The sequence below is a fragment of the Artemia sp. Qi Xiang Cuo genome, chromosome 7, assembly GCF_049724085.1.
Source record: "Artemia sp. Qi Xiang Cuo chromosome 7, ASM4972408v1, whole genome shotgun sequence".
NCBI classification, from domain to species: domain Eukaryota; kingdom Metazoa; phylum Arthropoda; class Branchiopoda; order Anostraca; family Artemiidae; genus Artemia; species Artemia sp. Qi Xiang Cuo.
The window spans coordinates 25,098,307-25,125,890 of NC_142800.1; the positions used below are offsets into that span (position 1 = coordinate 25,098,307).

Genomic DNA, 27,584 nt, shown 5'->3' on the forward strand with positions numbered 1-27,584 from the left:
TGGGAAGGGCTCATTCAAACGTAAACTGAAAGTTTAAATGAATTTATAACAGTCGAAAGTGATTAAAGGGCAGCCAAACCCCTCCTGTCACCTCTTTCACTGCTCTCCCACTCCGTACCTCCCCAAGAAATTTGATCAAAATTTTAAGATAGTAATTTTTTCCAGCACAATCGAAATACTCATATTAATATGTCTTTGGGGATGACATGACATCCACAATCCCTGGGGCAAGGGACGTAAATATACACGGTGCCAATTGTTTACAGGTAGGTTTAATTGTGGAAAAAGGGCACATGCCTGAAATTGGGTGTTTGATTGGCTCACAACTTTAAGGTTGTTCTCTGGGCCAAGATGATTACACATTCTGTTGTAGGAAAAAGAACGGCCAAAAATCTGCTGTCCTATAGCAGTTTGAGACTTACAGCTGTATGTCCTTGGGCCAAGAGGAAACTAATATGCAAGAAGATTGTTCAGAGACATGCCCCCCCCCCCCCAAAAAAAAGAGAAAAACTCAGCCAAAAGAGAAAATTACAGTCGCGTGGCTTGAACCACAAGGAAAACCTGTTGACAAGCACGATATTTTGTATCGACAGCATTTTTTTGCTTTTCTTTCCGCTTTTTCCTTCTACCCAGATAGCTGGACACTGGAACATCATAGAAAGCTGTTTAATGGTTCATTTCAAAGGAGATGTCACATTTAGTGGCTTTTGTGATTTAAAATAAAATGAGTATTTTTACAAAAAATTTTAATTTGTTTGGAGAATTGAATGTACATACTTCAAATTTCAATATAAATCGTTACCACACAGTGCGCCTTCAGAGCCGAAGGAGAGTCCTTTCTCCACTGTACTGTGACAAATTGCAATATAAATATGCCATTCTGCTTATGGTGTATTCTGAATATTGGTACATCCGGGTTGTAGCGGGAGCTAGCAACCTAGTAAGAAACGATCACGTTAAGAAATGTTAAGGAAAGAGCATCTCTACAAAATATCACGAAAGGTTAAAGGTATTAAGTTGAAACTTTCAGGGAATATTAAGAGAGATGTTGGACTACGTGCATCAAGTTTTCTAAAAAGACGTTTTCGTGTATGTATATTCATCTTGGGATGAATAGACCCTTTACACATCCAATTTACTTTAAACTTTGTTTTATAATTATAACATTAGAAAAAAATCTGGTAAATAAAATCTTTTATTTCTTCCGTCGGAACTGTCGGAAGCATTTGAAAAGTTTAACCAAATAGTGTCGAATATTTATGATAGGACGTGTCCGCTTAAAGAAATAAACCCCAGAAAGAATAAACCGAGAAAGCCATGGTGTGATGATGAGCTGCTTAATATGTTTAATATGAGAAATCGGAATATGGCATAGCTCAGGAATAGGGCAAATGCCCTAAGAAGGCAAAAACAGAAAGCATATTTTACAAATGTATTTGAGAAAGGAAAGGTAACCCCAAAGCTACATGGCAAGTTGTGAATGATCTTCTAAAAGGTCCTACGAAGCCATCGGAGCCAAAAGTCGTACTAAGTAATAGGACCTTGGAAGAAACTGAGGAAATCTGCAACGCATTTGGACAATGTTTCTCTAAAATTGGCTGCAAGATTCAAGAAGAAACAAAGAACTTTCATGCTTCTGAATCAAGCAGTTTTGTGGATGAGCGAGGAAGAGATTTCGAAATGAATTTCCAGCCTTGTACTGAAGAGGAAGTATGCAAAATTGTTAGCACGATCAAGCAGTGGCCGATCCAGAATTTCTTAGGGGGGGGGGCAAAATAGGTTTATCCGATAAACTTGCGTTAGGAGCAAGTTTAATTAACGCAAACTTGAGTCAATTAAGTAAATTAAACTACTTTAGACTATGTTAGGGGGGGCGTAAACCCCTCGCCCCTCCCCTGGATCCGCCACTGCGATTGAGTCAAACAGTGCAGATGTTGATGGAATGAGCCTTAGAACGCTCAAGTCGGTGCTGGTTTATTTGCGTTATGTTCTCGTATACCTAGTCAATATTTCTATGGAAAAGGGGGTGTTTCCGAGTGCGCTTAAAATAGCTAAAGTTATACCGTTGCACAAAAGCGGAGTCGAAACTGGCATATCTAATTGGAGACCAATATCAATTCTTCCGATTTATTCAAAAAATTATGAAAAGAACGTTCATCACAGGCTTTACGAGTATCTGATGAAAATTGGTGTTTTACACGATGGCCAATTTTCCAGAAAGGACATTCAACGACACAGGCAGTCCAGCATCTTCTGGAAAATACTAACTCAGCACTTGAGAAAGGTGAGCAGTGCATATGTGATTTTATTGATTTTAGAAAGGCTTTCGACGCTGTTGATTTTAAGATTTTATTGGAAAGACTGTGTTTTTTAGGCATAAAGGGTAGTGTTTTAAATTGGTTTGAATCGTATTTAAGTGAAAGGAAGCTACGAGTGACTTTGAGTAATAAATCTTCTCAGCCATTTCCCATAAAGTGCGGTGTTCAACAAGGCTCAGTTCTAGGCCCTCTCTTGTACCTGATATTCGTAGAGACAAGGAGATTCTACATTCCCGGAGCTTCAGTTACTTCCTTTGCTGACGACACGGCTTTAGTGATTGCAGCAAAGTCGCTGCAAGAGCTCTTGTTCAAGGCTAATAAGGCGCTAGATGGCCTACATGAATTTGTTTGTGCTAGCCTACTTAACGTCAATGCAACAAAAACTAATTGTATGATGTTTACGAGGACTGGTTTTGCTCCCATTCTCCCTGGTGTCCTTCTATATAATGGCCTACCGCTTTTAGAAGTCGAAGAGATCCGATATCTGGGATTCATCCTGGATCGAAACTTGAGTTGGAGAAAACACTGCGACATCATAGCATGCAAGCTGGCGAGAGGCTTTGGAGTTCTGAACCATTTTCAAAATTTTTTCCCTTTGAAAATTCTGCTTTTATTGTATTTTTCCTTAATTATGCCTTATATATATTATCGTTGTTTGGTTTGGGCGAGTAAATTTTTAGTTGCAATTTTAGAAGAGTTCAAGTTCTGCAGAATAAAGCTATAAGGTTGATTGGAAGGTATGATCGTGGTATGGATAGTACTGAATCACTTTTTAGAAAGTTTAGAAATTTAAGGGTTGGTGAAATATAAGATTATCAAATCGGAGTATTTGTATTTCAGTGTCTGAACGGTCTTTTGACCGTTCGAACGGTCAGTGTCTGAACGGACCAGATTTTTTTATGAATATTTTTAAGCCTAATTCGTTTCATCACGATTATTTGACTAGGAATGCGGATAGTCTTGTATCTGAGCCACAGAACACAACGAGAGCGAGTCATGTGACCAGGCACATGGGCCCGTCAGTTTGGAATTCATTCCCAGATTCTGTTCGTCAAGCTGAGAGTGTGCCGCAACTTAAAATCCGTATTAAAAATAATTTCTTTTCAGGAATTTGGTAGTGTTAAAGGTTCGAGAGAGGGCTTTTTTTGTAGATATTTTTTTTATATTTTGCCATTATTTTTTATCATTAATCTCAATCATTATTCTTGTTATCCCCTTTTTTCATTTGAATTGTTAGGATGAATTTGCATGCATAATATCCAACCGGTCGCTTTTTCAAGCATATTTTTGCTTTCTCATCAACTTGTTGTCATATTGAGTAGTTTTCGTACAAAAATGTCTGAATCTGAGTCTTTATTCTTGAATTGTTGACATTTTCAGGAATGATATCATTATATAATAATGATAAATGTTCACTTTGTTTTCATTGGTTCATTCCATTCATCTTGATTATTTTTTATTTTCGGTTTTGTGGATTTATTTTATTTTTTGTCCATGTTTTGAAAAATTAAATCACACAGCTAAAACTCATATAGTTTCCATAAAACACAAATGCCGCAATAACATTTAAAAAGTTTACGGGTGCGAGGGGAGGTTTAGCAGAAAACTTCCGTTTGTACCAATTTCTGTTAATTTTAAGTTTGACTTAAGTATTCATTTTAGTTTCTGAACAGTGAATTTTAACACATTTGTTTAGTCAGTTTTAGTTAAAACAGGCGAAAGAATTTATGCATAATACTGCAAAATTGATATAACACTAAAAACAGTGTTTAAAAAAACCTTTATCAAGCAGGTAAACTCAAATGAATGAGGGGCTTCTAGATTCAATGCAAATCTACAATCCGGGTGGTTAGTTTGTTTTTGATAAGAAACAGCTGATCCAAAGCGTCGAAATCATTTTTAGGGTTCCAGTTAAAATGAAAAAACAACATTCAAGCCTTTGGAAGTTGGCAGGCTCAAATGCGTAAGGGGTTTTTAAATTCAAAGATAACTAAAAAATCAGGAGGTTCAGATATTGTATGATAAAAAAGAATCGCTAAACCAAAGCCGACAAAACCTTTTCTGTAGCTGGAGTCCATATGAAAAACACCAAAGACGCTAAAAAAAAATAACAAATAAATAAATAAAATAGTAGTATTCCGCCCTAATGAAGTGAATAATCTCAAATGCATAAGGGTAATTAACATTAAAGTGTAATTAACAAATTAAGATATTTAGTTAATTGTATTTAAAAAATATTTCAACCAAAGCCACGGAAAACACTTACGTAGAGGCATTTTTTGGGGGCGGGGGGGGGGGGTTAAAAAGAAATTTTCTTCGAGGGGGAGGGGCTTACAAAAAAAATTCAGAAACGCATAAAAAATTTGTTTATATTCATTTTTGTTACATTTTTACGAGTCAGACAAATATTTCGGGGGAGGGGGGTTCCAACCCCCCTAACACCCTGGATACGACCTTGTGTAGAAGCTACTTGACGCAAGGCTTAAGCTATATTGTAGAATGAATCAAAACAAAAATAGGTACTAAAGTATTAAACGTACTCTTTTAAATACTGCTAAAGAAGTCAAGTTTGGTTAATGCTAATGAAATAAAATAAAATACGATGAATATATGATAGTTTAGAAACACATTTGGGACATCTATTTGCACATTAGGGGGTGGGGGCGGGGTGGGGGGTAAAGCATAGCATATATTAAATACGTAACCTAACCTAACCTAGGTACCTTTCCCCCCTAAACCCCAAAAAACAATAGTTTAAATAACGTTAACGCAATGAAAACCATGCCTTGCATTGCATTACTCTATAGCGGTCTCTTGAATGAGCGGGATTTTCGTGATTGGTTTCCAAAAGAGTACGTTTAATACATAAGTACCCAAAAATATTTAAGACAGAAAAAGAAAAACAACGAACAACGATATTCTACCCTTAGGAAGTGGGCAACCTAAAATGAACAAGGAGTTCTTAGATTCAAAGATAATACGAAAATCACAAATTTTAGATGATTGGAGGCAGAAAAAATCCCATGCAATTAGAACATGCTGCTGGACACAGCACACACACAGACTATTCATTGCAGCTATAATGTATAATCACTTTAAAAAATCAAAGCAAAAAAGCAGTAAAATTTTTAACTACGAAATTCTTATCTGAGACCGCACCCAACTGGAATTCAGACAATGGAATTGCTTCAACTAAGATTTTGTATAAACCCCATGGAGTGTCTTGGTTAGAGTAAGATTTTTCGGAAGCAAGCATAGATGAAAGATAGAGACAGTTTTATTATCTGAATTTAATGATTTAAGAAATGGAAGCCACATAACGTCATACCTGATGGGAGAACATGGCCCGTCCACTTGTGAAGTTTCGTGATTTTATCTAAATGGCTAAAACGTTGCTACTGTAATATCTACGGACTATAATTTTAAAAGTTCTATGCCATGTCAGGGCTGAACTCTCTTGTCGAGAGTTACGGCTCGGAATTTTTATTTTACTGGTTCTACTTGTTTCAATTAGCTGACGGAATTTTTAGTAGATCCTTATGCGGAATTATCAAGAATACTATAATATGGTAGTTTCCTCTTTGAGTAGGCCTACCATTTACAGTGAAATTTTTACAAAATCTGAATCTTTGAATTAGCACAGTGGAAACTTCCACAATCATATATATCTTTAAAATTAAGAAAAGTAAATCTTAATGAAAAGACTTCACTAGCAGATTCAGGGGGCCGAGGGGAGACCCCTATTTTTTTTTCTGGTACCTTGATTCTGTTATTTTTCTGCTTTTGACTCTTTTTTAAATAAACTGATTAACTTGGTCGATTATTGGCGCTCTTGTCACATTGCCCCCCCCCCCCCCAAGAGTTTGCTCTAGATCCGGCTTGGAAAGGTTTTAATATGCAGTTATACTTTTTTTTTGTGCGCAGCAGACACCAAATTGAAATAAAAAAAACTAAGGTGAAAAATTGGCAAACAATAAGCTAAAAGCATGTGATACCAAACAGCTCAAGACGTTGTAGCTTTTCTTTGGAGACGTAACAATCTTTCAACAAATTATTAATGGCTGGAATTTTCAGGGAAAAATTGTAGTCAAACTTGGGTAATTAGTTTCGCTTATGTAATTTCACGGTTCAATGTGGCAACACGGTAGGAAATGGGGTACTGCCCTAATAAATTTACAATTTTGAAATAACCTAAAGAAAATACTGAAGCATCGAGGTTTTCAGTGGGCAGTGATGGAGATAGGCAAAGAGCTAGAGACTAGGATTATGTAAATGATTGACGCTTTTCAATCTTAAATTTAATTACTAAAAATATTAGCAATAAATGATTATTTTTACCTTTTAAAGGATTACCTTTTTAATAATTTTTTTTTCAGCTGGCGCTGCCCGGTATTCGATACATAAATATTGATACCTATCAGCATCGTATCAGCCTTTTCAGCATGAGTCACAAAGAGATATAAAGTATAGGCATACCATACATTATTGTTAATTCTCAGAGTAGTCTATTGCGAATACTCTAATCCGTATCTATTCTCGGAATATCCTGCTGAAGGACACCTATAAGGCTCCCACAGAACGTCATTTAATGATTTAAGGTGTAGTTGATTGATGTCTATGAATGGCAGTGTTTAGGAGTCTTGCACACACTCTTGAGTAGGTTACTTGAAGAATAGACTCTGGGTAAGGAATAGATGGACAGCTGATTGTATTCCAATACATCTGAGTATTAGCAGTAGCTGAGCCACCCTTAGCCGAGTGGATGGCACAATGAACTTGTAATCCTATGCCTTTCAGGATGTAAGTTCAAATCCTTCAGTATTCCGAAATTCAAAATTCCCAAGTCGTGGCATGGAGTGGGCATGACTCTACAAGCTCAGCCACCTGGTTTGTGAAGGTAATGGGCTTTTGAGGCCTGACCCTCAATCCTTAAACCACCACAAATTAATTAATTAATTAGTAAGGGCTAGGACGAACTAGTACTTATGGTGTGGGTTGAGAATATTTTGACTGCTTCTCACAAACCTAACAACAATGAATACATTTGCTACGACAGAGTAAAGCAATTGCTGCTTTAAAAATGTCCTCATCAGGAAGCTATGACCAGAGTGGACACTACCTGTAGTCTCTTTGTTCAAAATTGTGTTTCTTGTCGAAAATAGTGTTTCTTTTTTATTATGATAAGATTCAGCAAAAAAAAAACAAAAAAAAACACCATTATACAACAAATTCAAGGCACTTGGTTCTCACAAAGACTTCATGGCGTGTAAAAAAGGGAAGAATACATATAGGCTATTATTTCAACGCTAACTCACAAACAAACAAAAATGGAAGAGGAAGAGAAAGCGAGAGAAAAAGGTGATAAAAGAAACAGATACAAAAGGTAAATCAAGACTAAAGAGCCTGGAAGAATCACCATGGAGCTGAAGAAAAGTGAAAGTTGTAAAAGACAAAATATAGTTTTTCTGAGACGAAGTAACGGCTTAGCTAATGAGCGATTTGTTCTCTTGATAAGATTTACCGCTTTGTTATAAGCGTTAGAAAGGAGTTTAAGAAAGAGGGAAAAGTAGACATCCATATTATTACACAATAAGAAATGTGAAAGAGGATTCTCATAATTGGCCCCCCAAAAACATGAGTACTTGTTTATTATACGGCAAACACTCAACTTTACGCTGTGTAAAACTTGAGAACAAACTGGTTTCTTCCTTATTTTCTTTCAGCTTAGCGTGAGACAAGACAAAGACAAGTGACAGAATAGATGGGATTATATAATTTGGGCTATATATTTGCACATTAGGGGGGGGGGGTAAATTATTTGGACAGTTTGAAGTTAGAAAACAATTCTTACTTCATAATATGCAGAATGATTGTACCTAACACATTTTGCATCCAGACCCACTAAACTTTACCCCCCCCTAAAGTGTGAATATATAGCCCAAATTTGTTTCTAAAGTATTATATTTTATTCGTATTCTGTAATATCTCATTAGGATTGAGCTTCAAAGATACAGATTCTATTTAAATGAAGTACTTGAGTGTTTGCCCTATTATACACAAGTACCGAAACATGGTTGAGCTTACTGAAGTTGTGTTTTCAGGCTGGGCTTGAAGCGTGTTTTGAGTGGGTTTGACAAGAATCGCTTTTAGGTTCTCCATATTTAACCCAGCCAAACTTTAAGCGTTCTCATCTTACGAGCTCCAAGCGTCTTGGACACGGGGTCTTCAAAATCGTAAACATGCCTGAATAGCACGGGTGAAAGCGGGTTTTGAGACCAAACCTGTTTTGAACACGGCACTCAAAACGATGATCTACACAACCCGCAGCGAACTCCGGGTTGGATGTGGGTTGCCTGAGAACGGAGCTTTAAAATAGAACCAAAGTCTTTTTATGCCTTTATTTTTATCAAATTTATATGATGCTCCAGTGGTATACGCAAATAAATAAGAAAATTAGATTTACAAAATATTTGGGACGAGAGAACTAGCATCAAACCAAAGAAAAACTCTCTCAAACAGGTCGACTAAATTTTAACAAACACCAATTTCCGTTAATAAAGAAGTATCAAGGACCCTATATCACCAGAAGCTACAAGATAATCCAAGGAAGACGAAATACGGTCATGGGCATGAGACAATGTGGCGGCATTTACAAGGTTTCTCATTTTAACTACAAAAATTTGCTCGTTTAACGAAAGAAATAAATTTAAGTGTAAGACTTAAACCAAATAAATACATCACCCTCTTATGTGAAAACGAGGAATTTTAGAGAGTAGAATCCTGCGGGCATCAAAAAGAATCAAAAGGTTTATGAACATCCAAGATTGAAGCAGCAGGGATCAAATCAGGTATAGCTTAGAATGAAAAAGTTCAACAGAAATGCACAAGCGGGATCAGTTGAATAATTTGTTCGAAAACCAAATTAGAAATCATGAAAATATCCTTAGAAGCTACAAAATCGTTAAGAAGAGGAAGCATCGTCTTTTCAAAATTTCACTAAACTCAGACAATTGAGATGTTGGGTGATAGTTAGCTTGATCATGTATCAAATCACGGTAGCGGAAAATCTTCAGGGCCAGGTAACGAGGGATTCTTCAATCCCATAACAATTCTAGTAATTTGTATATCAGAAGTTGGTTCCAAGAACAATGACAAAATACAAATTCACCTGAAATGACCTGAAATCGGATTGCGATGGAGAAGAATTAGCAGCAGAAGCAACTCTTTTACCAATATTTGCAATATACAAAGTAAATGTTTCTTCAGTATTTATCTTACTTACGATAAATTTACCATCGACTACCCTTATTGAAGACTGAGAGTCGGGCCTAAGAACAGAATATATCACCCACCATTTTTTCGAGTATCGTTTCTGCAGTCTTGAAAACGATTAAACTAATTTTAAGACTTGACCTTACGACACACAGAACTATAGACATCATAGGCAGCGCAATAGTGCTGCCTAAGTAAAGAACGATGTTGGCACAATGTATTATTTTTTTTTTGGTTTCTTGGTCTTAGACCAAGGCACTTCGTATCAAAAAAGTTGTCATAGAAACTTTGGAAAGGGTTCGTTCGATTAGAAATTGGAGTGGCTTTTTCCTTTTTCAATAGTCGAAAGTGGTTTGAAGGAAACTAATACCCCTTCCCCGCCCACCATTTCCCCAAACACATCCAATCAAAATCTTGAAATAGAAATTTTGTTCAGCGTAGTTGATTTCCAAATAGAAATTATGTTTTTGAGGAGGACACTCCCCCACAGACCTCAGGGCAAGGGTTGTAAATTATGCCCTGGGGGCATATAAGGTTTTATGGAAAGATTTGTCGTAGAAACTTCAAAAAAGGCTTGTTCGATTGGAAATACAGAGGCCTAGTGCCCTTTTTAATAGTCGAAAGTGATTGGACAACTAACCCCCCTCTCACGCCCGCCTTTTCCCCAAACACATCGAATCAAAATTTTGAGATAGCCATTTTGTTCAACGTCGTTGAAAGTTCTGTAAATTATAACTTTGAGTATGATACCCCCCCCCCCCAAGGTCTTCAGGGCAAGGGTTATAAGTTATGCCCTGGGGCATATATGGTTCTTATGGAAGGAATGCTCGTATAAACTTTAGAGAGGGCTTCATTTGATTGGAAATTTAAAGTTCTAGTTTACTTTTTAAGCGTCAAAAGATATTGGAGGATAACCAGCCCCCCCCCCAGGTGCTTTTTCCCCAAATATGTCCGGTAAAATTTTTAGATAGCTATTTTGTTAAAAATAGGTCAAAGATCATATAACAAAAATTCCATTGTCGACACAATCCCCCAAGGCCCGGGGGTAGGGGTTGTAAGTTATGCCCTAGAGGCATATATAGCTCTTATGGAAGGGATGCTTATATAAACTTCAAAGAGGGCTGATTTGATTGGAAACTGAAAGTTCTAGTTCACTTTTAAATAGTTAGACGAGATTGGCGGGCACCTAGCCCCCCCCCCCCTCTCCACGCCCTTTTTTCCCAAACCCATCCGATAAGAACTTTGAGATAGTCATTTAAAAAAAAAATAGTTTAAAGTCAATACACCGCAAACCCCGGGGCCGACAAGACCCCCCAGGACCTGAGGGCAGGCGATTTAAGTTATACCCCGGGGGCACATATCGTTCTTATGGAAGGGATGCTCGTAAAAACTTCAGAGAGGGCTAATTTGATTGGAAATTGACAGTGTTAGATCAGTTTTGAGAGTCAAAAGAGATTTTAGGGCAACAAGTCCCCCCGCCCCTTTTTCCAGAATGCATCCGATAAAAATTTTGAGATGGCGATTAAGTTAAAAATTGTTCAAAAGTCAGATAACAAAAACTGAGGTGTCGACACAACCCCCCAGGGCCCAGGGACAGGCGTTGTAGGTTATGCCAGGGGCATATATGGTTCTCATGGAAGGGATACTCGTATAAACTTGGGACACTCGTAAATGAAAGGGCTCATTTGATTGGAAATTAAAAGTCCGAGTTCACTTTTTAATAGTCAAAAGAGATCCGAGGGCAACTAGTCCCCCCCCCACGCTTTCTTTTTCCAAACACGTCTGATAAAAATTTTGAGATAGACATTTTGTTTGAAAAAAAATAGTTCAAAGGTCGGATAAGAAAAACTCCGGTGTCAATACAACCCCCCCCCCCCCCCCAAGGCCCGGGAGAAGGCGTTTTAAGTTATGCCCTAAGGGCATGTATTGTTCTTATGAAAGAGATGCTCGTATAAACTTCATAGAGGGCTCATTTGATTTAAAATTCTCTTAAATTCTAACAATAAAAAGGTTCTGAATATCCTGAGTTACAAAATGGAACGACTGAATTGACTGAGGATGGCCAAAGGTGGCTTTACTTTTTGTAGATTAAAAATGTTCTTTTAAAAAGGATTTATCTGGGAATTTCAAAGGTATTTATGAATAATTGTTCATCGGTTTTAAATGAATTAGACAAAAAAATCTAGTTTTGTTTGGATGATCGCAAGGAGCAGCACAGAAATTCAAAACAAACAGAAATAATTCCGTATATGAGAAAGTTTGTCCCCTAATTAACACCTTGCTCTTCACGCTAGAGTATTTTTGAGCTGAAAATAAACGTCATATCATAGGCAGCGCAATCGCGCTGCCTAAGTAAAGAACGATGTTGGCACAATGTATTATTTATTTTTTGGTTTCCATACCAGGGCACTTCGCATCGAAGGAGTTGCCGTAGAAACTTCGAAAAGGGCTCATTCGATTGGAAATTGGAGTGGCTAGTCCCCTTTTTAATACTCGAAAATGATTGGAGGGCAACTAGCCCCCCCCGCCCCAACGCCAATCATTCCCTCAAACACTTTCAATCAAAATTTTGAGACAGCCATTTTGTTCAGCGTAGTTGATTTCCAGATAGAAAATATGTTTTTGAGGAGGACACTCCCCCAAAACCCTCAGGGCAAGGGATTTAAGTTATGCCCTGGGGGTATATAAGAACGGTGTTGGCACAATGTATTGTTTATTATTTTTTTTCTTTAGAGCAGGGCACTTCGTATCGAAGAAGTTGTCGTAGAAACTTCGAAAAGGGCTCATTCAATTGGAAATTGGAGTGGCTTGTGCTATTTTTAATAATCGAAAGTGAATGGAAGGCAACTAACACCCCTTCCACACCCACATTTCCCGAAACACATCGTGATTGGAAGGCGACTAACACCCCTTCCATTTCTACCATTTCCCAAAACACATCCAATCAAAATTTTTAGATAGACATTTTGTTCAGCGTAGTTGATTTTCAGATATAAATTATTTTTTTGAGGAGGACACTCCCACAGCCCTCAGGGCAAGGGTTGTAAGTTATACCCTCGGGGAATATTAGGTTTGTTTTACAGACTTTGTTATAGGCCCTTCGGAAAGGGCCTTTTCGACTAAAAGTTCAAATAGCCAGTGCCCTTTTTATCATTCAAAAACGAATTAATAGCTGATAACCCCCCTTTGGCACTGGACTTTTCCTCCAACATATATACTAAAAATTTTGAAATGACAATGTTGTTCAATAAAATTTTAAGCTCTGGAAATTAGGTCTTTGAGGATGACAACCCCCCCCCCCACAGCCTTCAGGGCAAGGGTTGTAAGTTATGCCCTGGGAGCATATAAAATTTTTATAGAACGCGTTGTCGTAGGAACTTCAAAAAGGGCTCAATCGATTGGAAATTGAAATGGCTAGTGCTCTTTTCAATAGTCGAAAGTGATTGGAAGGCAACTAATACCCCTTCCACGCCCACCATTTACCCAAACACATCTAATAAAAATTTTGAGATAGCCATTTTGTTCCACGCAGTTCAAAGTTCAGGAAATTATACCTTTGAGCAGGACATTCTCCCCACAGTGTTCAGGGCAAGGGTTGTAAGTTATGCCTGAGGGCACATAAGGTTTTCATTGAAATCTTTGTCGTAGAAACTTGACCAGGGCACTTCGTATCGAAGGAGTTGTCGTAAAAACTTCAAAAATGGCTCATTGGATTGGAAATTGGAGTGGCTCGTGCTCTTTTCAATAATCAAAAGTGATTGGAGGGCAACTAGCCCCCCCCCCCCCCAGACGCATCATTCCCCCAAACACATCCATTCAAAATTTTGAGATAGCCATTTTGTTCAACGTAGTTGATTTCCAGATAGAAAAAATATTTTTGAGGAGGACACTCCCCCACAACCCTCAGGGCAAGGGTTTTAAGTTTTGCCCTGGGGGCACATAAGAACGATGTTGGCACAATGTATTATTTATTAATTTTTTTCCCTTTAGAGCAGGGCAATTCGTATCCAAGAAGTTGTCGTAGGAACTTCGAAAAGAGCTCATTCAATTGGGAATGGAAGTGGAGTTTGTCCTTTTTAATAGCCAAAAACGATTTGAAGGCAACTAACACCTCTTTGACATACATCCTAACCCCTTTAGACGGAACAAATCCAATCAAAATTTTGAGATAGCAATTTTGTTCAGCGCTGTTAATTTCCAGATAGACATTAAGTTTTTGAGGAGGACACTCCCCCACAGTCTTCAGGGCAAGGGTTATAAGTTATGCAATATATGCCAATATAAGGTTTTTATTGAAATCTTTGTCGTAGAAACTTGAAAAAGGGCTAATTCGTTTGGAAATTCAAAGGGCTAGTGCCCTTTCTAATAGTCGAAAGTGATTTTAGGGCAACTAACCTCCCTCTCAAGCCCACCTTTTCCCCAAACACATCCAATCAAACTTTTTAGATAGCCATTTTATTCAACGTAGTTGAAAGTTTTGGAAATTAGGTCTTTATGGATGACAACCCCTCCTCACCACAGCCCTCAGGGCAAGGGTTGTAAGTTATGCCCTGGGGGCATATAAGGTTTTTATTGAAAGCGTTGTTGTAGAAACTTCAAAAGGGCTCATTCAATTGGAAATTGAAAGGGCTAGTTCCTTTTTTAATACTTGAAAGTGATTGGAATGCGACTAACGCCCCTCTCACGCCCACCATTTTCTCAAACACATCCAATCAAATTTTGAGATATCCATTTTGTTCAACGTAGTTGAAAGTTCTGGAAATTTGGTCTTTTAGGATGATAACCCCCCTCACAGCCCTCCGTGCAAGGGTTATAACTTATGTTCTGGGGGTATATAAGGTTTATATAGAAAGTTGTTGTAGAAATAAAAAAAAACCCATTTGATTGGAATTTGAAATTGTCCTTTTTAATAGTCGAAAATCAGTGGAGAGTAATTAACCCCCCTCTCACGCCCACCATTTCCCCAATAACATTCAATCAAAGTTTAGATATAGCTATTTTGTTCAACGTAGTTGAAGGCTCTAGAAATTATGTATTTAAGGATGACAAACCCCCCAGAGCCCCCAGGGAAAAGGTTGTAAGTTATGCCCTGAGGCATAAAAGGTTTTTGTAGATAGAGTTGTCTCCAAACTTCAAAAGGGGCTCATTCAATTGGCTATTGAGAGGGCTAGTGCCCTTTTTAATAGTCGAAAGTCATTGGAGAGTAACTAACCCCCCTCTCACGCCCAACATTCCTCCAAACACATCCAATCAAAATTTTCAGATAGCAATTTTGTTCAACGTAGTAGAAAAATCTGGAAATTAGATCTTTGAGAATGACATCCCCCTCAGCCCTCAGGGCAAAGGTTGTAAGTTATACCCTGGGGGCATTTAAGGTTTTTATTGAAAGTGTTGTCGTAGAAACTTCAAAAGGGCTCATTTGATTGGAAATTGAAAGGGCTAGTGCCATTTTTAATAGTGGTTATAGAGTCACTAATGTTCCTCTGACGCCCACCATTTTCCCAAACACATCCAATCAAAATTTTGAGATAGCCATTTTGTTTAACGTAGTTGAAAGTTCTGGAAATTAGGTCTAAGAGGATGCCAAACACCCTCACAGCCCTTAGGGTAAGGGTTGTAATTTATGACCTGGGGTCATATAAGGTGTTTATAGAAAACGTTGTCGTTTCAGAAAGGGCTCCTTCGATTGGAAATTGAAAGGCCTAGTGCCCTTTTTAATAGTTGAAAGTGATTGGAAGGCTTGACATTTTTTTCATAGTCAGCGCGCTAGCGCTGCCTAAGTAAAGGACGATGTGGGCACAATGTGTTTTTTTTTCAGCCGGGCACTTCGTATCGAAGGAGTTGTCATAGAAACTTTGAAAAGGGCTCATTCGTTTGGAAATTGAAGTGGCTAGTGGCATTTTTAACAGTTGAAAGTGATTGAAGGGCAACTAGCCCCCCCCCCCCGCCCAGCATTCCCCTCAACACATCCCAGCAAAATTTTGAGATAGCCATTTTGTTCAGCGTTGTTGATTTCGAGATAGAAAATATGTTTTTGAGGGGGACACTCCCCCACAACCCTCGGGGCAAGGGTTTTAAGTTCTGCCCTGAGGACATATAAGAGCAGGGCACTTTAGAGCAGGGCACTTCATATGGAAGGGGTCGTCGTAGAAACTTTGCGATTGGAAATTGAGAGTTCTAGGGTACTTTTAATGGTCGAAAGCGATTGGAGGATAGCTAGCCCCCCCACGCCCATGATTCCCCCAAACACATCCACTCAAAATTTTGAGACAGCTATTTTGTTCAGCGTAGTTGATTTCCAGATAGAAAATATGTTTTTGAGGAGGACACTCCCCCAAACCCCTCGGGGCAAGGGTTTTAAGTTATGCCGTGAGGGCATATAAGAGCAGGGCACTTTAGAGCAGGGCACTTCATATGGAAGGGGTCGTCGTAGAAACTTTTCGATTGGAAATTGAGAGTTCTAGGGAAATTTTAATGGTCGAAAGCGATTGGAGGATAACTAGCCCCCCCCCACGCCCATGATTCCCCCAAACACATCCAATCAAAATTTTGAGACAGCTATTTTGTTCAGCGTAGTTGATTTCCAGATAGAAAATATGTTTTTGAGGAGGACACTCCCCCACAACCCTCAGGGCAAGGGTTTTCAGTTATGCCCTGGGGACATGTAAGGTTTTTATAGAAGGCGTTGTCGTAGAAACTTCAAAACAGGCTCATTCGATTGGAAAGTCGAAGGGCTCGTACCCTTTTTAATAGTCGAAAGTGGTTGGAGGGCAACTAGCCCCGCCCCACGCTCATCATTCCCCCAAACACATCCAATCAAAATTTTGAGATAGCCATTTTGTTCAGCGTAGTTGATTTCCATATAGAAAGTATGTTTTTGAGGATGACACTCCCACACAACCCTCAGTGCAATTGTTGTGAGTTATTCCCTGAGTGTAATAAAGGTTTTTATATACGACGTTTTCGTAGAAACTTAAAAACAAGCACATTTGATTTGAAATTAACAGGGCCAGTGTCCTTTTTCATCGTAGAAAGTGATTGGATGGCAAATCGGCGCCCCCCCCCCCATAATCAAATAATCTACCAAGAGTGAAACTACCACAAATCAGCATCGATGAATAAATGAAACCCAAAACGAACAGAAATTACAATAAATAACCGAGTCAAACTCAAAACGAGCAGAAATAAACATAAGTTGGGCTCAAAACCCATATGCCTTCCCCCGGCCAGAACATAATTTGTATTTTACTGAAAAAATAATGATTTCTTTTCTTTTTAAGTTTCTATAATGTTCCTTACTATCGGTTGAAAAAAAACTTCTTTTTTATATTTAATTTCTTATTGTATTTTCGAATAATCCCGAGAAATCCAGCTACCCTCCACGGAATATTCCCTCCCTCAACAAAAAATTCCTCAGATTAAAGCTCCTCCCACGTAAAATACCCCCCCCCCCCAGACAATTCCATCCTCGCTGAACATTCCCCAAGGGAAGTTCTTGCGGATAGTTCCGCCTGAAAAATTCTCCTTAGCATACTTCCGTTTAAAAAATACTTTAATTTCTGAACGTTTTTCAAATCATGTCGGATATTCCCGTGGAAAGTTTTTACCGGAAATCCACCCCCCCCCCGGCAGAAAGGTGTTGCCGTGGAAAATTTCCTTATAGAGAATTCCCCCACGGAGAAGTCCCCCCTGAAAACCTCCTTCAGACAATCCCAACTTGAATGAAAAATTTCCCCGGAACATATCCACTTGCCAAATTTAGTCGGCAAAGACAAAGTAAGACAAAAAAAAACAATTTCGAAAAGGAGTTCTAGTAACTTCCCCAAGTTTAAAATTTCCCTTGGAAAGCTCACCCCCGGAAACTTCCCTCCCCACTGAAAACTTGCTTTTCCATTAATCCCCCAAGAAGAAAATTTGCCCCCCCCCCCAAAAAAAAAATGTCTGTATACTTCCAAATACAAAATACTATATTTAAACAATGGGTAAATTCCGTAACTTACATCACTTTCCTCACTGCCTGTGGGGGTTTATGTTATCCCCAAAGGAATAGTTATTGGACCTTTCAACTATGGTAAACAAAGGAGCTATCTCAAAATTTGGATCGCACGACTTTGGGGAGAAAGATGGCGTGGGAACGGGCTCGGTGCCCTCCAAGTTTTTTGGTTACTTCAAAAGGGCAATATGTACTGGTCGCACATATTCTCCATTATCGTTATAATTTCATTTGCGACAAAGTAGATCTTTAGAATACGCCACAAGCCTTTCCTACAGATTAGGTCAAAGGCCTGTCAGAAGTCAACCAAAAAATGATACAAGTCTTTACCTTGGGAACGGCTAAGTGTATTAATTTGAAATTTATAGGAAGCATTGATAGAACTAAATCAAAAACAGTATTTGCATCCAGTTTTTCAAAAGGGCGTATGTGCAATATCTAGGGAGCGGCTAAGGGTATTAAATTGAAACTTTAAGGGAATGTTGAGGGGGGTGTTGATTTATATCAAAAGACGCTATATGGATCCAGGTTGGCAAAAGAAAGCATTGGCGCGTATCTGCAATATATCGGGAACAGTTTAGGATATTAAATTGAAACTTCCAGGGAAAATTGACGGGGATGTTAAAGTAAATCATGCGTTGGTCAAGGTTGTCAAAAGGGTATATTTGTAATATCTTAAGAACTACTTACGGCAGTGGTTCTCAAACTATGGTACGCGTGTCCCTTGAGGGTCGCAAAAATTTTTAGGGAGTACGCTGCCGGCCAACAAAAAAAAATAAAAAAAACCTTTTAACTCTAGGACGTGCAATTTTATTTATATTTTGGCTACAGCTTACTTAGTATTGGTAACTGAGAAGGGGTACCTGAAATGTTTTGTGGGTAAAAAGGGGTACAGTGTCTAAATAAGTTTGTAAACCACTGTTCTAGCGCATAAAACTTAAGGGCGTCTCCAACAATTGATTTAGTGGTTCAATAGTCCTTTAGCAGATTTTATCCAATAGCTGTATTTACATAGGCGAATTTACTTCACGAGAGGACATAGAACAGGGCTCAAAATTTGATTCTAGGGATGAGATTATTCGGAAGCATCTCCGTAGCATTAGAAACAAGAAGAAAAAGAAGAAAACCTCACAAGATATAGGGGGATTTTAGGCTAGAGCATTAAATCTATCAGTATCTGCAGCTCTATGCAAATCTGACATAATTTTTATAATATTTAATCAAATAAATAAAATTATTTAGCTAACCATTGTGAACATTCAGGGTTGATGGTTCCCGCAGAAAACTAGAACACTTTAGCAGTATTATAGCAGAAAAATTCCAGATTTGGGCACAACAGTCTAAATAAGAGCAAAATAATAGCCAATCGAGTTCGTATTCTCTTAATATCAAGCCGAATTATAACTAGCTATACCGTTAGGGGGTTTGACCCCCCCCAATCAAAATAAAGAAGAAGAAGAACTGTCCGACTCGTAAAAACGTAATAAAAATACAAACACACATAAATTTTGTTTATTTATATAAGCCCCCCTCCCCAACATACGGCCCTGGTATGTAGTATATCAACTACGCTTCTTCACTACTTAAGTCCTTACGTTGGCCCTGCATTTTTTTGCTGCAGCTGAGTTCAAACTCTGGGTCCTGAGTCCTGGTCAAACCCACTGCACCACAACAGGACAAAAAGCAATAAAAACAGCGAATATTTTTGTCAGGGTTTTACTATTAAATTAAAAAAAAAGAAGTTTTAATATCATCAATTCTCCAGACAGTTTGAATATATATATAGTCGTTGCCACAGCACGGTCTGAACTCGAATCCTTCCTTAGAGGGAGAGTTTCATCGCTGTTGTACTGTGACAATTAATTTTTTAGTGTCATAAAATTTGGAGAACTAGAAATGGAAGCTTCTTTTTTTTAATGTAGAATGTCCCTTAACCAGCTTACAAAGGATTTAACAGCTGCTTAAGAGTTGATTTTCACCCATCTCCATTGTTCACTAAGAATTTTGGCAGAGACGGTAAATATTTACCAATTAAAAGAAAGTTCATAAAACAAATCAAACAAAAATTCGAACAGGAATAATATTAGGATAATTTGTGTTTGAAGTTTAAACACCGGGATATTTATTTGATGGAAAAATGCTCGAAGTTGGAATTATTTGAGCTGAATCGACAAGCTAATAATGAATTTGTAAGGTTTTACACAAATAAAATTAATTTCCTTTATTATCAAATCCGTTTTATACCTGAACTGTGCCCCTCCCCCCTATGTCAGTGTGAAATAAATGTATAATGATACTCATTAGATACAATGTCAAAAAAGCCACCATTCTCGAATAAGAAACTTCAATCTTATCAGCTTTTTATTGTACAAAATGGTCAATAATTTCTTCTTCTTCTTCTGTTGGGCAATTTTGGGCCTCCCAGTCAATATTATTTCACCATCTTCGTGCTTCTCTACCATAATCAGGAGTATTATACTGACGTTTGCAGCAGTTTATATATCTTGCAGTAACCCTTTGGATTCAGAGCCCTGGATATCCACTTGAATATTTCCAGTTCAGCACTGTTTGCATATTAACCGCTACTACTGCTACTATTACTACTAACAGCTCACCGCAGCACCAAGCCACCTGAGGCCAGCAAAGCTACACATGCTCCTCCCCACCCAAATCTATTTAAAGCCTCCCTCTTTACACTCTCCCAGGAAGTCCCCATTTCCCTTAAATCTTTCCTTACGACATCCTCCCATCTCAACCGCGGACAACCTTCTTACTGTTTAGCCCTTAACGGTTTGCCGAATAGGATAATCCGTCATCCTTCAGCCACGGAACGTGCCCTAGCCATGTCAACCTTTCTCTCACTAGGCAATAGCCCTAGAAAACTGGATTAAACCATACTTTTCGTACAGCCTACAGTTTGAAATACGGTCAGTCAGTCGCATACCCAAACCAACCCATAGATTATTTCTCTGGAAGGCGTCTAGCAAATCTTCCGCCGTTTTTCAGAGGGCCCATGCTTCAAAACCAATTTTATTTAATTTCAAATTAACGCCAAGTATTTTCAGATAGTAGTTAAAAGTAAAAAGACGCAAAACAATAGGGGTTTCCAGATCAATTCCCCCTGAAAGTGGCAATTGAAAAAATGAAGAAACCCTACACCTAAAGTGATTTTATAGCCACACATATGGGGATTATAATGGGTGATTCATAACATATGGGTGATTCAAAATTGAAGAAACCCAAGACCTAAAGTGATTTTAATGGTAAAAACAAATTTGTAACAAGAAAAGTGCTCCCTAATTTTGAATTACCTACCTACTCTCATTTGAACACTATACTCATTTTGATTTGATCAGTTCATCCTTGTGTTATAAATACTACCACAAAGTTTAAGGATTATTGACAACATCTTTAAAACTAACTGTTTGTAGAGCTTTACACGCTTTTTTACAAATTAAGAAAAACTAACGGGGAAATAGAAAACTGAAAACGAAGAAGACAAGCAAAACAAGAATCTAGATTTGAGCGCTGTCAGGAGAGAAATTTTTCAATGGTAAAGTCAGGTAAGGTTTAAGAGTCTTAACAATATGATTAAAGAAGGACAATATCGGCCACGGGTGACGGTACCCTCATCAAAGGCGCTGGAATTTCAAGCGATAAATTTTCACAGTTCATTATTATGGCCTTGAATCATAATGCATGACGTCATACTGTTAATTGCATCTTTCCAACTGAACATACAATGAGACTAAGAATGACGTCATCTTGGGTATAAATCTGCCTGTACGAAAGGGATTGCTATCACTATGAATTTAAGTTTTATGCGTTCAACATTTGATAAAATGCTTAAAGAAATTAGCTGTGAAAATTGCTATTATTCTGAGGATTCAGATTATTATCTAGCTGTATACCAGCAAGATTGGTACTTCTATGAGTCTTCAACGCCACTGAAGCCAGTTATTGAATTCTACAATGGAAAGGCAGTGTGGTCAAAGAAATTAGTTAAAACTAAACCACAAGTGAGGCCATTTGTTAAAACTGTAACAGCTCTCAAAAGCAACAATATCCTTACAATGCCGGTAACGAAATTTTTGAGAAGTAATGGATACAAGACAGCTACGACAGCAGCTTCAAGTAAGATACAAACACTAAGCGAAACTACCAAGGAATCAAAAAAAGATTCTACCGAGATTTCTACCAAGAAGCTGTCACCTCTACCTGTTGTAACCCTCAAAGAAGAAGAAGAAACTTCTGCAGCTAAACCAGATGTTAATTGCTGGGACTCTGAATTTATTTTGAATAATCAATCAGAAGATAAACAAGGACACTGTCGACCGTGTGAAAAGGGGAATTGCCAGAACGATGACAACTGTATGTGTTGCAAGAAACAGCCGACTGCTTCAGCTGATAGCAAGAAAGGACCATTGAAGTCAATTTTGAAGAGCACAAAAACAAAATCAACTGAAAAACAAGACAAAAAAGTGTCCATTAATATTACCGTTGAGGCACTAACTGAAGGAAAACAACTTGTTACTCAAAAACTCAACTATATGTGTGGGACTTCTAAGGATGAGACTTCTTTAAGAAGCGGAGCACCATCACAAGCTTATGTGCCACCTCATTTAAGAAGAGAAACCGGAGGCGACTCAATGCAGACTCAAATTCAGGAAAAATCCAAGACCCAGTTGAAACGATCGTCAGAAGAAAAAAGGGTATTTTGTCGCTATTATGAAAAAGGCTGCTGTCAGTACGGAGATAATTGTAGATACTATCATAGCCGTGCACAAAATATGGGAACACGTTCATCTTATCACTTTAGAAGCAATGAGGAACAGCGACTGACTTCAAATAACAAAGGCACCTCAAATAGGTTTTCATAGGTTTCGTTGAGGAGTATTCACAGAAAAATTCTTGCTTTGTAGAAAAATTAGAAAATAAACGTTTATTTTATAAATTTTTTTTTTTATCATTTGATTGCCAAGGTCAACTAGTAATTGAAAATAAGACTATCGAATTGACAGAGTCTATGATTTATCAGAAAAAAAACCTAAATGATAGAATTTTCAGGTACTTATAGATAAGATAAGAGGTTATTTTTTAAGTCAACAGCAGCAAGGCTGTCATTAGGCTGATTTTAAACCGTTTTAAAAGGTTTCAATAAAATAAAAATGAAATAAGTAAACCACCCACAAAAGAAAAATTCCAAAAGTCTGAAGCATAAAACTGAAAAAAAACTATAAAGAAACAGTCTATAAATTTAGCTGTATTGTCCATTAAAATTTTTATCGAAGCACTCTTAAAAGGAAAATTAGTGTAATTTAGCAATTGAAATAATTCTATGGAACTAGTAAAATTTGTTATTCAGTAAGAAAAAAAAAATAACGTCATAGTAGGAATTGTCGAGCTACTTTATTTACTATATACTGTATTTACAGAGGCGAATTTACCTCAAAAGAGTACACAGCGCAGGGCTTAAAATTTAATTCCAGTGATGAGGTTAAATTGTTTAGCTAAACACTCTGAACTTTCAGATTTGTTTGTTCCCGCAGGAAACTAGAACACCTTAGCTCAGTTGTAAAAAAAAAAAAAAAAAAAAAAAAAAAAAAAAAAAACATCAGATTAGGGTACAATTTTTACATAAGAACAAAATTAGAATGAATTACTCTAAAACTGGCAATTTTGAAGAAACAGTCATAGTAAAGAAACAGTCAATAAATTTAACTGTATTGCCCATTAGAATTTTTATCGAAGCACTCTTAAAAGGAAAATTAGTGTAATTTAGCAATTGAAATAATTCTATGGAACTAATAAAATTTGTTATTCAGTAAGAAAAAAAATAACGTCATGGTAGGAATCGTCGAGCTACTTTATTTACTATATACTTTATTTACAGAGGCGAATTTACCTCAAAAGAGTACACAGCGCAGGGCTTAAAATTTGATTCCAGTGGTGAGGTTAAATTATTTAGCTTAACACTCTGAACTTTCAGATTTGTTTGTTCCCGCAGGAAACTAGAACACCTTAGCTCTGTTGTAAAAAAACAACAAAAAAAAACAAAAAAACATCAGATTATGGTACAAAAATTTAAATAAGAAACGAAATTAGAATGAATTTAGTTTGCATCCTCTTAATATTAAGGCTAAATTATAACTAGCTTTACCATTAACAAGAATTAAACCAGTCGTTAATACACTCTTTAATAGAAATAAAAATGCTTTAAAAATTTAAATTTCATAAAGCAAGGAAGAGGGGTCACTGCAAGCAAAAGGACCAAAGATTGTTCATTTGGTTAAACCCCTCAACAGTTTTTTTTAAATGCTGTCCAAATGTTTTCTCAAATGCTTTCCATTACCAAAAACAGCAAACAACCTTTTATTGGAGATTACCCCTTTTATTGGAGATTACCCCTTGGGGTTACGTCAAAATTTTTAGGGGGTACGCGCCCGGCCAACAAAAATATAAAACAACCTTTTTACTCTAAAACTGGCAATTTTGAAGAAACAGTCATAGTAAAGAAACAGTCAATAAATTTAACTGTATTGCCCATTAGAATTTTTATCGAAGCACTCTTAAAAGGAAAATTAGTGTAATTTAGCAATTGAAATAATTCTATGGAACTAGTAAAATTTGTTATTCAGTAAGAAAAAAAAAATAACGTCATAGTAGGAATTGTCGAGCTACTTTATTTACTATATACTGTATTTACAGAGGCGAATTTACCTCAAAAGAGTACACAGCGCAGGGCTTAAAATTTGATTCCAGTGATGAGATTAAAGTATTTAGCTAAACACTCTGAACTTTCAGACTTGTTTGTTCCCGCAGGAAACTAGAACACCTTAGCTCTGTTGTAAAAAAAAGCGAAAAAAAACAACAAAAAAACAAAATAAACATCAGATTATGGTACAAAAATTTAAATAAGAACGAAATTAGAACGAATCTAGCTTGCATCCTCTTAATATAAGGCTAAATTATAACTAGCTTTACCATCAACAACAATTAAACCAGTCGTTAATAAACTCTTTAATAGAAATAAAAATGCTTTAAAAATTTAAATTTCATAAAGCAAGCGAGATGGGTCATTGCAAGCAAAATGATCAAAAGAAGTTCATTTGGTTAAACCCCTCTACAGTTCTTTTTTTAAATGCTATCTAAATGTTGTCTCAAATGCTTTCCATTGCCAAAAACAGCAAACGACCTTTAAATAGAGAGCCCAGCTACTGAGTTACATAAAAAAAAACTTTGTGATCTTATCTGTGTCAAGAAACTTAAAGACTATCGCTATTTTCTTGGTTGCTGATCAACAACTGCTGAGAATATAACAGGGACTTTATCAACGATCGGATTTCTAAAACACATATAAGAAATTTGTTGCAGAAATAATATATAACAAATAAAATATCCTTTTTGTACTTACCCCTTTTTTCTGATCAATGAAAAACAATCATAGGCAGCGCGATAGCGCTGCCTAAGTAAAGAACGATGTGGGCACAATGTATTTTTCTTTCTTTCTCCATACCCGGGCACTTCGTATCGAAGGAGTTGTCGTAGAAATTTCAAAAAGGGATCATTTAACTGAAAATTGGGGTGGCTAGTGCCCTTTTCAATAGTCGAAAGTGATGAGAGGGCAGCTAGCCCCCCCACGCTTAGCACTCGTCCAAATACATTCCATGAAATTTTGAGAAAGCCGGTTTGTTCGGTGGCGTTTATATACAAATAGAAAATGTGTTTTTGAGGAGGACACTCCCCCACAGCCTTAAGGACGAGGGTTTTAAGTTATGCCCTGGCAGCATATAAGGTTTCCCTCACGCCCATCATTCCCCCAAACACATCCAATCAAAATTTTGAGATAGCCATATTGTTCAGCGTAGTTGATTTCCAGATAGAAATTATTTTTTTGAGGAGGACAATCCCCCACAGCCTTCAGGGCAAGGGTTGTAAATTATGCCTTGGGGGCATATAAGGTTTTTATTGAAATCTTTGCCGTAGAAACTTGAAAAAGGGTTCATTTGATCGGAAATTCAAAGGGCTAGTGTCTTTTTTAATAGTCGAAAGTGATTTGAGGGCAACTATACCCCCTCTCACGCCCACCTTTTCCCCAAACACATCCAATCAAAATTTTTAGATAGCTATTTTATTCAACGTAGTTGAATAAAATGTACTCTTGCTGGATAAGATATCAGTTCGTTTTTTAGTTACATTAATTAAAAAAACTTTTGCCACAAAATAAGTTTCTCAAAGAAAAGTAAAGAACTCCATTAAACAAAAAATGAGCAAAATGAAATCAAATAATCTACCAAGCGTGAAACTACCACAAATCAGCATCGATAAATAAATGAAACCCAAAACGAACAGAAATTACAATGAATAACCGAGTCAAACTCAAAACGAGCAGAAATTAACACAAGTTGGGCTCAAAACCCCTATGCCTTTTCAAGGCCAGAACATGATTTGCACTTTACTGAAAAAAATACAAATAAAATACAAATGAATGTGCATTTTAAGTTTATTATTCATATACTGATATTTAGTAATCAAAATGTTAATATTATTTGATTTATTAGTAAAGTGACCCTAGTACTCGTGTCACGCACCCCTGCTGCCATCTACAATTTAGTTTGTTACTGACATTACCACGTGGTTTATGGTTTTCTCACTGAGAATAGAAAAACATGACCTTTCTCACTTTTATATCTGTTTTCTTGGACGATTATATGTGTTGTTTGATTTATTTGATGTTTTTAATGGTTGTCAAAATCAATTTATGGATTTTTTATGGTTTTTGTCAGTGAGAATAGAAAAACAGGAGCTTTCTCACTTGAAAAAACATGAATTTTCTCACATGGAAAACCATAAACCACGAGGTCCTGTCACGAGTAGCACCTGTGAACTTGATTTACATAATCGCTAGGGGAAATTATTGATTCACAAAGGGGAAATTAAGAAACATTAAGGCTTCTTTAATCTTAGGTCTGTGGGATAAACGTTCTTTAGGTCAGAGAGAAAAATTAATATTATATTTTTAAATATGGCTTCATTGATCTTTAGTGTCAGGAATGATAAATGACATCACTTGTTATCTTGGAATTATGCGGGAGTCTAAAGAGATAGAAATTCTATTTTTAAATACGGTTTCACGGAGCTTTAAGTCGGAGAGATGAATTGATATTCTAACGAAACCCTAATAGTTTAGCTAGGAAAATTTATGAGATGAAGAGATTAACGTAGGAAAGGGTTTCCTAGAAATTTGAAATGCGTTAGCGCAGAGATGCCAAACCAAAGGAACACGCTGAAATTTCGTTTAGGGCTTATTTGGGCGAAACCGTTTTATCCATTTTATGGGATTATTTGGGCGAAACAGTTAGAGACATTTTGAAAGAAGATTTTAGGAAAGGTTTTAGAAGAGAATTTGAGGGTGAAACTCTGTGGTCGTTATAATACACAAGTTTCATTTGAACAGTGTTGTGAGGTCCTCTACCCCAACCCCAAAGGGTTCCGATCCCCCCCCCCCAACCCCCAGGAACCCCCCCGTCCTCAAAGGCCCCCCCAAGCTCCCAAAGAGCCCCAGCCCCCCAAACGCCCACCTCAGACCCTCAAAGGCCCTCCTCTGGTCCTCAAAGGGCCCCCGGACCCCCAAAGGGCACCCCGGACCACAGACGCACTCCCCCCGGTCCTCACAGGTCCCTCGTGCGCCCAAAGGGCCACTAGCGCCCCCAAAGGCCCACCCAGACCTTTACCGGCCAACCCCGGGCTCCCCAAAGACCAACCAAGCTCATAACAGACCAGCAGGTTCCCAAGGGCACGCCACCGGTCCCCAAATGTCCCCCAGGCCCCCAACTGTCCCCCCGGACCCCCAAAGGCCCTCCCCGGCCCCCAAAGGGCCAACCGGCTCCCAAAGGACCAATCGGTCCTCAAGTGTCCCCCAGACTCCCAAAGGCCCCCCTGTGCCTCAAAGGCCCTCCCCCGGTCCCCAAAGGTCCCCCGGGCCAGAGAAGCGCCGCCGG

The 27,584-nt window shown here is 37.8% G+C and overlaps 1 protein-coding gene across 1 annotated transcript; it reads left to right on the forward strand.

The window, feature by feature from the left end:
* The first annotated feature begins 21,389 nt into the window (after positions 1-21,389).
* LOC148950087 (uncharacterized) lies at positions 21,390-22,463 on the forward strand. The gene has a single exon (XM_089091777.1). It carries the CDS (start codon positions 21,390-21,392, stop codon positions 22,461-22,463), a length of 1,074 nt encoding a protein of 357 aa, XP_088947903.1.
* The last annotated feature ends 5,121 nt before the right edge of the window (positions 22,464-27,584 follow it).